The 14964-nt window shown below is 43.2% G+C and overlaps 1 protein-coding gene across 1 annotated transcript in view; it reads left to right on the top strand.

The window, feature by feature from the left end:
• Nucleotides 1-14964, top strand: part of LOC102871407 (ornithine decarboxylase 2-like) — a 97578-nt gene that overhangs the window by 20806 nt on the left and 61808 nt on the right. The window contains exons 2-8 of the mRNA XM_006894594.1: nucleotides 259-432; nucleotides 1148-1320; nucleotides 1977-2111; nucleotides 2574-2739; nucleotides 5594-5741; nucleotides 5881-5981; nucleotides 6177-6394. Coding sequence (XP_006894656.1) covers nucleotides 259-432; nucleotides 1148-1320; nucleotides 1977-2111; nucleotides 2574-2739; nucleotides 5594-5741; nucleotides 5881-5981; nucleotides 6177-6394 — 1115 coding nt within the window. The remainder of the gene's footprint in view (nucleotides 1-258; nucleotides 433-1147; nucleotides 1321-1976; nucleotides 2112-2573; nucleotides 2740-5593; nucleotides 5742-5880; nucleotides 5982-6176; nucleotides 6395-14964) is intronic.

Genomic DNA, 14964 nt, shown 5'->3' with positions numbered 1-14964 from the left:
GAGACAGTGCGATTGGCACAGGACAGAACGGAGTTTAGGGCTGTTGTACATAGGGTCGCTATGAGTCGCAGGTGACTCGACGGCACATAACAACAACAACAACAACAACCCCATAAAGCCAATGACTTCGTCTACCCAAGCTTTTGCTTTCCAGTCATTACAATAGGGTGATAATAATATGTACTTTATAGAGTTATTGTGTGGTTGAAGGAGATAACCCATTGCAGACCACTTTCTAACTCTCTCCTTGCCTCACAGGAACACCGAGACCCCTTCATGGTAGCTGACCTAGGAGTACTAGTCCACCGCCATCAGACCTTCATTCAAAGCATGCCACAGGTCTCACCCTTCTATGCGGTGAAATGTAACAACAACCCTTGGGTCCTGCGTGTCCTGGCTGCCCTGGGCACTGGCTTCGATTGTGCTAGTCAGGTAAGGATTCACCCACTGTGGGTCAGATGAGACCAGTTGTAAGCAAGAAGTCCATCCAAGTGGGTCATGAATAAGCATCCCTTGTCTTGCTGAGTACATGTCATCTACATCTATGATCCAGCATGTATATTGTTCATATACACAGTATCCTCGAGCTCCCCAGCAGCTCTGCGAGGTTGACATGGATGGCCTCATTTCATGGAGGAGTAGTCTAAGATTTGGGTAGATCACTTGGCCATAGGCTCACATACAAGGAGACCGCATTGTCTGACCTCAAGCCTGTGCTTTTAAGCTGGGGGATAGAAAATTCTGAATGATGATCTAGGGGTGTTGGGAGAGCTTGGAGCTGAAGCCAAATGGTAGAAATGATGCTTCTCTGGAGATGAGAATATTTTCCTGAGCCTTCCTTCTCTCTTTTCTAGAAATTAGTCAGTGAAGAAAGGATTAAATTTAGTGGCTGCATCCACCTTATAGGCCTATTTTCCCTTCCAATGGAAAAGGAATCTGTTTGGGCTAGGAAGGGGAGTTGGGGGGGGGGAGGAGTATGGGAGTATGCATGCATTTTGAGCTGGGGGCCATAAGCACATGCATGGAGTATTGCCTGGCCCATTGTAGAGACTCGATAGGGGGAATCCCAATGGGCCCATGCAGAGATCCTGTTTGAAAATGGGGGAGCAGTGGTGTGAATCATAAGCCCAGTTTTCTCCTATGCTAGATGGAGATGGAGCTGGTTTTGGGCCTGGGGGTGACCCCCTCCCGCATCATCTATGCTCATCCCTGCAAGCCCATCTCCCATATCCAGTATGCTGCCCGCCACAGGGTGCAACTCCTGACCTTTGACAGTGAGGAGGAGCTGGTCAAGGTGGCCCAGCATCATCCCAGTGCCAGGTGAGACCGGCAAGAACCTCAAGAGGGGGACAGAGACAAAGCCAGTATCATGAGTGGATTATGCAACACAGAACCTACACAATAACTGCTTGCCTGAGATAAGTGAAAAGGGGCAGTTAAGGCTCAGTTGGGCTATTAAGGTCTGGAAACTGATGGTGTCTGGGGAGAACATTGCTTTTGGAGTGAGATAAGCCCAGTCCAGTTTCCCACAAGATCATGACCTTGTTGTGCACTGGACATGTTTCTCAATGTCTCTAGCATGCTGCTTCTTCATTCACAACATTCATGTGTTGCCTGGCTCCTAGTTGGTGCTTTTTAAATACTATCTCTGTCTTCACACTCACATCTCTGGTTACACTTGAGGAAGAGGTAACTATGTACATGTGTGTCCTATACATGGGCTGGTGTTCAGAGGTTTAATGGGCATGTGAAGACTTAGGAAATTTTAAAACCCCACCAGATTTGGGGGCCAACGTGTCTGGGTTATTGTTGTTATATACTATTGAGGCAGAATCAACTCATCGCTGATCCTCAGGTGGATTTTCAGAGGCTGTAAATCACACTGGGGTAGAACTGGTCTGGTTATGTGTTGATAAAGAGGAGATTTCTTTGGCTGAGCACTCTTCCCCTCCCCCTTCACATCACCCCTCCTGCAGGCTGGTCCTCCGGCTGAAGACCCAGGATAAGGGGAGCAGCTTTCCCTTTAGCACCAAGTTTGGGGCTAGTCTGGAGGTCTGTGAGCACCTTCTCACATCTGCCAGAGACCTGGGGCTGGCTGTGGTCGGCGTCAGGTAAGTCATAGGCAGTCAGAGTCATAGGTTGACATATGAAGCCCAGATCTGGGAGACAGGAGCTCTTGGGTCCCAGTCGTCAGAGTCAGATATGATTGTGACCTGCCTGCCCTGAGGTCTTGAGACTTGGGAGTCTTATCAGAAATACCCATGAAGAGGCCAGTGCAGAACTTGTATAGAGGTTGTCATTTGCAGTGGTATGTGGGAACATGCACCCCAGAGCTGTAGGCAAACATCTCCACCCACAGTCTGATCTGAGTATCTGTGTATCTGTGAGCACAGCATGGTCAGTTATGGGTCCAGTGGTTTGGTTCTGCATTGGCACTGATCCACCATGCTTTACGTGTGATGGCACCTCTCCCTGTGTCTGTTTGCAGTTGCCCATGTCTGTGTGGTTCCACTCTTCTGAATGCACATAACTCATGCATTCTCTCTGTTTCACATGACACTGATTGGACTCAGCTTCCATGTGGGCTCCGAATGCCACATGCCTGAGAGCTACACAGAGGCCATCGCTGACTCCCGATGTGTGTTTGAGATGGGCCGCAGGACTGGGCACAACATGGACCTCCTGGATATTGGGGGGGGCTTCCCTGGAGTGGAGGGCGTGGAGCCCACATTTGAAGAGGTGAGCCAGCGATGTGCGATGGTCCCTGTGTTCAGGGAGATCAGAATGTGTGTGTGTGTGTGTGTGTGTGTGTGTGTGTACACAGACTTTTGTCCCTATGCATGCATCCCTTTCAGAGTGTGCCTCTGTCCATGCAGGAGAGGATTGTGTGTACAGAGACATGCCTTGATTTCATTCCCCTCTAAAGCAGACTCTGAGACACTTGTGTCAGTAGATTATTTGGCAGTTGTACTGTTGTTAGGTGCTATAAGTATGACTCATAGTGACCTTATGAACAACATCTGAAGGCTGTCCTATCCTGTGAGTCCATTGCTATTGTCACTGTGTCAATCCCTCTGGTTGAGGGTCTTCCTCTCTTTCACCAATCCTCCAACTTTCCACACATGATTTTGAAGTTGGTCCCTTAAATTATGAATGTGGACATCAGGAAGATGAAATAGGAAAAGGAGAAAAGTCCATATGAAATACTTATTACCATCATGAACAACTGTACCATGGGAGACTGACCTGCTGAGGAACCACATAAAATACACCTCTGAATTGTCTCATTGGAGAACGGGGAGCTAGGATCTTCACCACTGACTCCTTCCTTTTGTGGTTGAGGAGCTAGAAGTCAAGCACATTCCTTGTGGTGGTTAAGAACTTCCACAGGGGGAGAAGTTGAAGGATGTAGACCTTTGAGGCTGCAAACTATCTACCATGGGACAGATGAGCTCAGATGGGCTGAGAAGAAATGGCAAGGTGTTAACTGCAGCTGCTCCAAAGTCCATGTGACTGCATTTCTCTCTGTGATCATGTGTGTATATGTTTCTCTGTTGAAATCTTGTTAATTCCATCAATTATGTTATAGCTGTCAATGTGCTTTCTCTTCACTATAGAGACTTTATTGTCATCTTCTTCTTGTTGTTAATAGATGCTATTAAGTCAGTTCCAGCTCAGAGACCTCTGTATGATAGAACACTGCCCGATCCTATACCATCCTCACAACCATTGCTGTATTTCAACCCATTGTTGCAGTCATTGTGCCAACCCATCTGGTTGTGGGTCTTCCGTTGTAAATTGACTTACATTATCAAGCAAGATATCTTTCTCCAGAGGTTGGTCCCTTCTGATAACTTATCCAAAGTACATAAAACAAAGCCTTCACACCCTCACTCCTAAGGAGCATTCTAACTGTGCTTCCAAGTCAATTTTATTTACCACATCATAATTCAAAGGCATCAATTCTCTGGTCATCTTTATTCATTGTCCAGCTTTCACAAGGATACAAGGTAATTGGAAATAGTATACTTTGCTTCGTCCTCAAAGTGACATTTTTAGCACTTTAAAGTGGTCTTTTCCTGGGAGTAAAGCCCAAAACCATTGTGTTCATAAGAGACAAATTGGGATCAAACTTAGAAATGCTTGTACAAGGTATAAAGAGACTGACAAATACAACTAGAAAGGCACAATTTGAAGAGGATAAAATAGATGGGACATTCTAAAGATTAAATCCATGTGTACATCAAAAACTTTTTCCAACAGGGTGAAAAGAAAACCTACAGCCTGGAAACAAACATTTGGTAATACCATCTCAGATAAAAGTCTTATAACAAAAGTTTACAGAATATTCCTGGGCCTCCACGAAAAAAAAAAATAAATAAAAGACTGATAACCCAATTACAAAATGGGCAAAAGACGTGCAAAGAATTTTCACAGGGGAAGATATTCAAATGGCAAACAGACACATGAAGAAATGCTCCAAATCACTGGCAAGAAGAGAGATGCAAATCAAAAACACAATGAGATACCATCTCACTCCAGTAACAGTGGCTAAGTTTAACAGGGCAGCAAGTAATCAATGTTGGAGAGGATGTGGGAAGATAGGAATTCTTAAACATTGTTGGTGGGATTCTAAGAGGGTGCAACCATTCTGGAAGGCAGTTTGGCGCTTCCTCAAAAAGCTGAACATAGAAATTCCATATAACCCAGCTTGGAATATACCCTGAGAAGATGAGAACTGAGGCACAAACTGAGATCTGCACACCGATGTTCATAGCAGCATTATTCATCATTGCAAGAACATGAAAATGGCCCAGAGGTCCAACCACAAACAAATGGATTGAGAAATTGTGGTACATTCACACAATGGAATACCATGCAGCACTCAGGAGGAATGAATTTTGTAAATAATTACCTAACTTGGAAGTGACTAGAGAGCATTATGCTGAGTTAACTAACTCAGTCCCACAAGGATAAATATTGTATAAAATCATTATTGTAGAACTGGTATAAGGATCCAAGAAGGGTAGGAGAGGTTGAAAGCAGAGGGATGAGGATGTGCAGGGGGAGGGAGGGATTACTCATGAGGTTGTACAATTTGATGGGGATATGAGGAAAATTGAAAGACACTGTTCTCTAAAACGATATTCGAATTTTGTAAATAAACTAGTAGAGAAAAAGAACAACAACACTGAATTTTTTTAAAAGTGGTATTTTGCTGCAGATTTTCCCAATTCAACACATCCTTTGATTTCTTAACTACTGCTTCCATAGTCTTGGATTATGGATCTAAGTAAAATTAAATACTTGACCATTTCAATGTTTTATTCATTTAGCAATGGTGCTGTCTATCAGTCCAATTGTGGGATTTTTGCCTTCTTTATTTTGAGGTGTAATTCATACTGAAGCTCTTGTCTTTCAACCTCAGCTGCTTCTTCAGTAAAATGGGAATAATTCTAAATCTTACATCATAATGGTCCTATGGTGATGGAAGGTCGGATGATATAGGTAGTAGGGACCACAGCACTGGGCCTGGCCCTTCAGTGTTAGACATATTTTATCTCTTCCTGCTTTCCACTCATATCCACTGCAGTTCTCACGAGTGATCAATGCTGCCCTGGCCAAAGACTTCACTAAAGAGAGTGATGTCAGGATCATTGCTGAGCCTGGCCGCTTCTATGCAGCATCTGTCTTCACATCTGCTGTCAATATCATTGCCAAGAAGGCTGTGCAGGAGCCTGGTAGGTGGACCAAATGGGGCTGGTAAATGTGTAAGGGGTGCTTCTCAGATGATCTTGGGCCATAGCTAGGGGCGTCTGAGGGCTGGGGTTAGAGTAATGACTGTACACTCCTCTATTCTTCCCTTATCCTTGCTCCCAGGAGGCAATAGGAAGCTGGTGTACTATCTCAATGAAGGCCTCTATGGCTCCTTCCGCATGTTTATCAGAGAACGTCTCCCCAAAATTCCCATCGTCGTGAAGGTAAGGAAGCCTTCATGTAGCTCATACATGACCCCCAACATGACCATCTGAACCATCACTCCCAGGTGCGTGGGGTCTCCTCCATTTGGCAGTGTGGCAGTGAATGAACTGAACCCTGGATACAGGTTCTTCCAGATATTCATCTCTCTTGTCTGACTCCCACTGCCTTCTTCCCCACCCCCTGTATCACTGCAGGAGCTCAGCTCAGAGGCACCCCTCTTCTCCTGCACCCTCTATGGCCCCACATGTGATTCCTATGACAAAATCTCCATGGAGGAGGTGCAGCTGCCTGAGCTGGACGTGGGTGACTGGCTCATCTTTCCCTCCACGGGTGCCTACACGTCCACCATGAGTTCTTGCTTCAATGGCTTCCCACCAGCCTCCATCTGCTATGCTCTGAGCCCGGAGATCAGGTGTGCCAGGAGGTGGACGACACAGGACGGGGAGGGTCTCACAATGGCTTAAGCTTAGGAGTAGGGGTGGCTTTCAACCATCACTTTGTGACTCTCACACAACAGAACTCCTTTCAGCTTCAATTTCTTCTTCAGTAAAATGAAAACAATTCCAAGATATATACCCACAGTGCTCCCAGGGGGACGAAAAGAGATAATGGAAGTAGGGACCACAGCATAGGGTCTGGCACATTGATAAGTGCTAGATGAATCTTAATCACTTTCTGCAATCCAACCATCCCCAGGCCAGCTGGTGAGAGCGACCAACCAACCCCCTTCCCTTGCTAACCCACCATAATTGAAATGTCCTTCAGGCCTTTGATTCCCATCTGTCTTTGGGACTTGCCCTGGAAGGTAGACAATTTAAAAGTTGATGCCACTGTTGGAACAAAATAGGACAGCAATCCTCCTAGACTTCTGTGCATTTTTCATCTAGCCCTATTCTCACCCCATTTTAACCTGCCTGGGGTGGGGTTGCCCAGCTGTTGGTGCGCAGCCTCTGAGGGCTGGGAGGAAGGTGCATTACCATGCCATACCTTGAGACACACCTTTCCCACAGGAGACTTCTGGAAGTAGCTCCTTGAACCCAGACCCTGTTCAAGCTGGAAGGACTTCCAGGCACCATGGGTAGGTCGGCACATGGGAACTGTTTTTGAGTCAGGATGATGGCAAGTAGGACGGGATGTTTGAGGAACTCTCTAATCATATGTGGAACTTCCTGAAGCATTTTTGCTCATATTTGGATTATTTCTGATGCTGGGTTTTCTCACCTGCTGCTCTTCAGCCTTTTCCCCTTTCCCTGGCCCTACTGGGGTGGTTGGTAAAGACATTTCAGAAATCACTTCCGTGAGTCCCAACAAGCAAATAAAGATTTGATCTTTTAAACAAAACAATACCACGTACAAGTTGTTCAATACTCTAAGTTGTTAGGAGTTTGGTGTTGATCTATAGTCTTAAATTTATCCTGCCTCTTCTCTCTTTCACAGTATAAAGATGGAGCTCATTTCTCAATCCAAGGTCATCGGGTATCTGCCTGCTCTCCCCATGGCTCTGGAAGTGCCTCTGCTTGTCTCTCTTATAACCAAGATCTATGCATCTCATCTATCTGACTCACCTCCCCATGGACATCTCACAGACCCCCTTAGACCTGGCACATCCGAAACAAGCTTTCTGAGGGTCCCACACTCAGAGAAGGACCATTCTACCACTAGGCCACCCTGCCTGGGCTCTCTCCCTGGCATGGCTACCTTTCTCTTACCTCTTTTCTCCTAAATTGTGATTTTAATAATAGTTTACAGAAAAGTTGGATTTTCATTTCTTCATTGTTGCACATTTTCCTCCCTACCCCTATGAATGGGCTGCCAAGCCATTCACCCTGGAAACATTGGAGAATGGCAAATATGTCAGTATCTTTGCTCTTTGACATCCTTCCTCTTCTGCCTGATACATCTGGTCCCTCCCACCTCACTCCAGGCTGCTCCCATGGTTCTGGCCATGGCTGTGTAACAGATCCTCATGGCCTCCCTAGCTGGGGGCTAGCCATGCTAACCACTCAGGCCATTCATATACATTACTCTGTTGCTTCTGCAGAAGTCCATCTCTGGTAATTTATGGAATACTTGGTAAAGTCTAAGCTCCTGAGCCTGACCTGTGAGTTTTCCAGAATTTACTGAGGACATTGCCATACTACCTCCTATCACTCTGTGTACCTCTTCACTCCAAGCACTTCTTGCAGTCTGTTAATTGTGTCTTGGCACTTTTACATAGCTTGTACCTTCTGCCCCCATCTACTTCTATTCATATCGGTGGCAAGAAGCTGAGCTGCAATCCCAAAGATGCGTGGTTCAAGTCCACCAGCTGTTCTGTGAGAGAAATATGAGCAATCTCCCATGCAATGAACTGCCTTTGAAAACTCATTGGAGGGATCATCAGCTATTGGTCGATTCTGGCCCAATGGTACTACACACACACACACACACACACACACACACACACACACCCTACCCACATTTACAATCCTGAGCACCTACTATGTTTGCACACCATGCTAAGACCACCCCACCTCTCAACAAATCCTTGTGCAGCTCAAAGCCTATTTGCTCTCAGATCCATTCCCATTTCTTCTCCAATGTGACCTTCTCGACTCCTCCTAGAAGTCTCAGCCTCCCTCAGATCTCAGCACAAGGCTCGCAGCCTGGAGCCTTCTGGTTACTCCCAGAATTCCTGCTAGAACGTGCAGAAAATGTCTGGTATTAAAGTTGACAGCCTAGCCAGAGACTTCTACCTCAAGAGCTTTGCTTCTAGACAAATGTAGATTTATCATGACGGTAATGAAACTTAAATCTCAGATCCTTTTCAAAGTCCAGACACTAAATTGCAGCAATTTTTAAATGAATAATATTGTGTTTCTCCCTTGAGTTTTAGGGCTCGTGAGCTGTACAGCACAAAATCTCTCAGAGCTCTAAGAGCTTCGTTTTCAATATCTACTAAGGTTAAAACCACACATACTCTGTCCAGTGTGGTGGGAGGAATTAACTTCACCCAAAGAATGTGGCTTTAGTCTCTTGTTCCTGGAAAGCAATTACTAAGCCCCAGGGATTTCTTGAGTGATTAAAATGTCTCTTTCTTCATGGAGAGTTCTTGACCATACCTGATGGTTTAAGCTAATTAAGTAAATTGTAGTGGAGTCTGGCCACATCTCAGAAACATACAAGACATTAAATAACAGCCTGACCTCCAAGGAAAGTGGGGGTGAGCTAAAGGTGCAGTTCAATCATGTGGTCCCTGAGCCATTCAATCCTACCTTTGGTAATAAACTCCAAATAATACCTCTGGATATGGAAGTTTGGGTGAAATTCCTTGATTTACAATACATCAAAGTGTGTCGTCTTATGTGCCATTGAATCAAGTACCTTAATAGTGACCTTATAAACAACAAATATGAAACCTGCCCTCTCCTGTGCCATCTTCATAATCTCTCATATACTTGAGAGAATTGTTGTAATCACTGTTTAATACATCTTACTGAGGATCTTCCTCTCTTTCACTGAGTCTTTCCAAGCATATTATCTTTTCCAAGGACTTGCCCCTCCCAACAACCTGTGCAAGGCGTGTGAGTTAAAATTTCACCATCCTTACTTCTAAGGATCACTCTGGTTGCACTTTCTCCAAGATATTTGTTCTATGGCAGTTCATTCAGCAGGTAGGGTGACAAATACTGATTCCACAGGGAGAGAACATGCAAGCTTTGTGTTTGGGACCCTCCTAACCCTCCTTCCAACTTCTCATCTTTGTGTCTTTTATGTCATAATAAAGCTGCAATTATAAATTATAGTACTTGATTGAGTTCTGTTATTGATTATAGCAAACTAGCTAACTGACCAGTTGGCCAGAAAGGTAGATGTTGTGGAACTCTGGAACTTGTGGGTGGTTTTCTGAGCTGGTATATGAAGTTAAGGCAGTCTGGTGGAGGGCTGGGCCCTTAACCTGTGATATCTGGCTAACTCTGAGTAGTTAACATCAGAACTATGTTTCACCTGGCAACCACATTCCTAGAATCTGTATCATAAAATGCAAGCATGTCAAGACTTAAGTATAAAAACATTTTGTGATAACAAAACTGGAAACAACATACATTCCCAACAGAGAGAAATAGCTCACATGTTAGTTACTTAGTGAGGTGATAACACAAGTCCCACAAGAGGGTGACTCTAAAGACCAAAAATTTATTTCCTCACAGACAAAGAGACTAGAAATTGAAATTCAGAGTGTGACTCCAAGGGGAAGTCCTTTTTGTTTATTTCAGCTTCTAATTGTTAGTGTTAGATGCCACTGAGTCAATTCAGACTCATAGCGACCACAGAATAAAACATTATCAAGTCTTGTGCCATCCTCATAATCACCACATGTTTAAGCTCATTATGGAAAATAGTATGACATTGTTTTAAAAAAATTAGAAATAGAAGTACTAGATGATCCAGCAATTCCATTATTAGGTATAAATCCTATAGAAATAAAAGTCATGACAGATGATAGATAGATAGATAGATAGATAGATAGATAGATAGATAGATAGATAGATAGATGATAGATAGAGATTAGATACAGATAGAGATATAAATGTATGCCCACATATGTTAGAGGCCACCAGCTGCTCCATGGCAGAAGGGTAGGCAATCTCCCATGCAATTAACTGCCTTTGAAATCCCACCGGAGGATCAGCTATGAGTCAGTTCCAACTCTAGGATACACAACAACAGCTTGTTTATCTCAGCATTATTCACAATAGCAAAACTATGGAAATAATCTAAGTGCCAACCAACATATAAATGTATAAACTGTGGTATATATACCTAATAAAATAACATATGATGTTAAAGATAACTGTAGATTTGTGAAATGCCTCAAAAACATAGATGAACCTAGAGTATATTTATGCTGACTGAAATTAGTCAATCACAAAGGACAAATCTTGTATGAGACCATTACTGTAAAAAGTCAAGAAAAGGCTTATATACAGAAAGGAGTAGTCTTTAAAGGTTACTGAGGGCAGAGTGGGGAGGAGAAGAGAGGACATAGCACTAAATAGAGGGTAAGTATATATATGAACTTGAGTAAAGAAAAAAAGCAATGAACACTAAAGGAGAGGCAACACAAAGCAATTAAAGCAAAATAAGACACTGAGAAAAGCAAAAGTAACTCAATCCTGCAATCATTGTAATAACAATAATCTATAAGTGGATCCATAGATAGACTCTCAAGCTGAACAGTGGTGGGATGGCAAAGGGGCCCACATCCATGAATATATGTATATGTATGACAAGAGTAATTTCTACATATATATTTTATGTCACATAACACACACACACACACACACACACACACATACATATATGATGATATATGCCAAATGCATAGCTCTGGTGGCTTAGATGGGAATTTTGGTGACGTCTTAGCAAGAAGCTTTGCAATAACCCCAAAGGCACACGGTTCAAGTCCACCAGCTGCTCTGCAGGAGAGGTTGGACAATCTCTTCTCTAAAAACCTACAGGAGGGTCAACTGTGGGTAAGTTATGACTCAAAGGCACACAACATCATATTTATACATATATATACATATACATGCCTGGAAGCAGGAGCGGCATCCACTTCCAAAATGGCTTGCCTCCGGAAACTCTATGTACGAACAGTGCTCAGGCTGTTCGTTCATAGGGTCGCTATGAGTCGTCTACGACTCGACGTCATTAGACAACAACAACAACATACATATACATAAAAATATACATAGATACATTTACATATATACATATGGATTTCACCTGATGTGGTATGCATAAGAATCAGATCGATTTCATCTGTGGAAAGAACCGCTGGAGAAACTCAATATCAGCTATGAAAACTAGGCCAGGTGCTAATTGTGGAACAGACCACCAACTACTCATACACAAGTTCAAGCTGAAGCTGAGGAAAATTAAACCAAGTCCATAGGAACCAAAATTTGACCTTGAGTCTATCCCACCTGAATTTCAAAAACATGTCAGGAACAGGTTTGGGGCCTTGGATATGAATGACTGAAGACTGGATGTACTGTGGAAGAATGGAAAAGGTTATTACAAAGACAGAGGAGGAAGAAAAGACCAAAATGGATGTCAGAAAAAAATGCTAAATATTGTGCTAGAGCACCAAGAAGCCAAAGCAAAGAGAAGAAATCAAGATATTGAGGAGTTAACAGAAGATTCCAGAACAGTGTGGGAAGACAAAGTAAAGTATTACAAGGAAATGTGCAAGGAGCTGGAGTCAGAAAATCAAAAGGGCCAACTTGCTAAGCATTTCTTAAGCTGGAGGAACTGAAGAACAAATTCAAATCTCAAGTTGCAATACTTACCGATGCTTTGGGCAGAATGTTTAAATGATCCAGGAAACATTAAAAAAAGATGGAAAGAGTATACAGAGTCATTGTACCAAAACGAATTTGTGGACACAGAAGAATTTCATGAAACAACGTATGAGCAAGAGCCTGTGGTGATGAAGGAAGAAGTTCAAGCTGCTCTGAAAGAATTGGCAAAAAAACAAGGCCCCAGGAACTGATGGCATACCGATTGTCATATTTCAACAAATAGACATTGCCCTGGATGTGCTCACCAAGTTGTGTCAAGAAATCTGGAGGACAATCACCTGGCCAACTGACTGGAAGCGATCTATATTTGTTCCTGTTCCAAAGAAGGGTGACCCGACAGAGTGGAAATTATCGAACAGTATCATTGATACCACATGCAAGCAAGATTCTGCTGAAGATTATCTAAAAACAACTGGAACAGTCCATCAGCAGAGAACTGCCTGAAGTGTAGGCCGGATTTAGAAGAGGCCGGGGCACTAGGGATATTTTAACTAATGTCAGATGGATCTTGGCTAAAAGCAGAGAGTACCAGAGGAATACTTGTCTGTGTTTCATTGATTATGCAAAAGCATTTGACTGTGTGAATCACAATGAACTGTGGCTGACTCTGAGCGGAATAGGAATGCCAGAACACTTGATTGTGCTTATGCGAAATCCATACTTGGACCAGAAGGCAGCAGTCAGAACAGAGCAGGGAAACACTGCATGGTTCAAAACTGGGAAGGGTGTGCATCAAGGATGTGTCCTATTTGCATCTCTTTTCAATCTATATGTGGAACAGAGTATTTGGGAACAGGGCTCTATGAAAAGAAGTGTGGCATCAGGGTTGGAGGTAGACTTATCAACATTCTGCATTATGCAGATGCCACAACCCTCCTTGCTGAAACTGAGGAGGACCTGAAGCGCTTGCTGCAGAAGGTCAAGGACTGCAGCCTTCAATATGGACTGAAGCTCAATGTCAAGAAGACAAAGATTCTCACTACTGGACCAATTGGCAGCATCATGATAGATAGTGAAGAGATAGAGATTGCTGATAACTTCAGTTTGCTTGGCTCTACAATCACCACTCTTGGTACCAGCAGCCAGGAAATTAAAAGACAAATTGCATTGGGAAAGTCTCCTGTCAGAGACCTCTCAAAAGTACTGAAAAACAAAGATGTCAGTCTGGAGACTATGCTATACCCGATACAGACCATGGTCTTTGCAATTACTTGCTATGCATCAGAGAGCTGGACAATAATTAGGGATGATAAAAGGAGAGTTGATGCCTTTGAGCTTTGGTGCTAGAGAAGATTCGTTCTAGAGAGGGTGAAGCCAGGCTGCTCCTTGGAGGCAAGGATTCTGAAGCTCCATCTGACATACTTTGGACATGTTACAAGGCAGGATCAGGCCTTGGAGAGGGACGTCATGCTTGGGAGAGTGGAGGGATAGTGCAGGAGAGGAAGACTCTCAATGAGATGGAATGATTCAGTCACTGGAGTAATGGGAATAGGTGTGTTAGGAAGACTCTCAATGAGATGGAATGATTCAGTCACTGGAGTAATGGGAATAGGTGTGTTGGAGACAATAAGATTGGCAAGAGATAGAGCAGGATTTAGGGCTGTCGTACAGAGGGTAGCTATAAGTCGCAGGTAACTTCATGGCATATAACAGCAACAACAACATTTATATAACCATGGAGTCAGCATCTCGTGGTCATTGAATCTTCAGGGACTGTCCAAGCTGCCACTTTCCCATCCTCAGCAAGTGAATTAATCATCTTCATGCTTCTCATCTCATGGTCAAGATCAACCATGGCATGTGACAATGCTATCCCCACAGTCAGGGCTGGCTTAACTGGCAAGTAGGGTATGTACCAGTTTACAGAAAGGAGGCTTGCAAAGGCTTAATTGTGCTTGCTTAGTGACTTGGAGTTGACAATTTCATGTTGTTTTCATCTGTAGTGCACAGTTTCACCTGGGTGTTACCTTGTCAGAAATGGGTAAAAACCCAGGTGAAATTGTACAATTAAAACCATAGGCTTTCTTGATTATGGGATCATGTCCCTGATCACACCCCACGAAACTTAAAATTGCTTAACTTTATATTTAATCCTTATTTAATTTTCCCTGTCTTCAAAACATCTTTTCACTGTTGGTTTGTTTGAATCTAAATTGGGTTCACTCATGGTATTTAATTCCATGATTTCTGATTGTCTTGAAGTCTCTTTTATTGCAAATTAGTCCTTATCCCTGCATTTTCTTTCTTCTCCTTATCTTTATTCCCAGTGTTATTGCTAAAGAAACTCAGTCGATTTTCCTGTGGGTTTTTCACATTCTGGAAATGGATAGTTGCCTCCTCAAGTTGTTATGTAACTTATTTCTTTATTTCCCATAGGTCCTTTATAATAAAAGTAGAATGAAACTTCATGGGTGGTACCTTATAAGTCCCTAGTACATCACATCAGAAGGCACATTACAATCCCTTTGCTTTTTAATGATGCTAAAATCTATTTCTAGGTTCACACAGAGATAATCTTTATTGAGAAGTCTACCACTATTCCAATGAGTAATTTGAGCATCATTTAGAAACTATGGCCTGAATCAGTTCTTTGACTGTTACTTGTTTTTAGATACCATCAAAACAGCTCTAGCAT

Source organism: Elephantulus edwardii, unplaced genomic scaffold, assembly GCF_000299155.1.
Source record: "Elephantulus edwardii isolate Elephantulus edwardi_28Jun2011 unplaced genomic scaffold, EleEdw1.0 scaffold00146, whole genome shotgun sequence".
NCBI classification, from domain to species: domain Eukaryota; kingdom Metazoa; phylum Chordata; class Mammalia; order Macroscelidea; family Macroscelididae; genus Elephantulus; species Elephantulus edwardii.
This window is presented reverse-complemented; position numbering and strand designations above follow the sequence as displayed.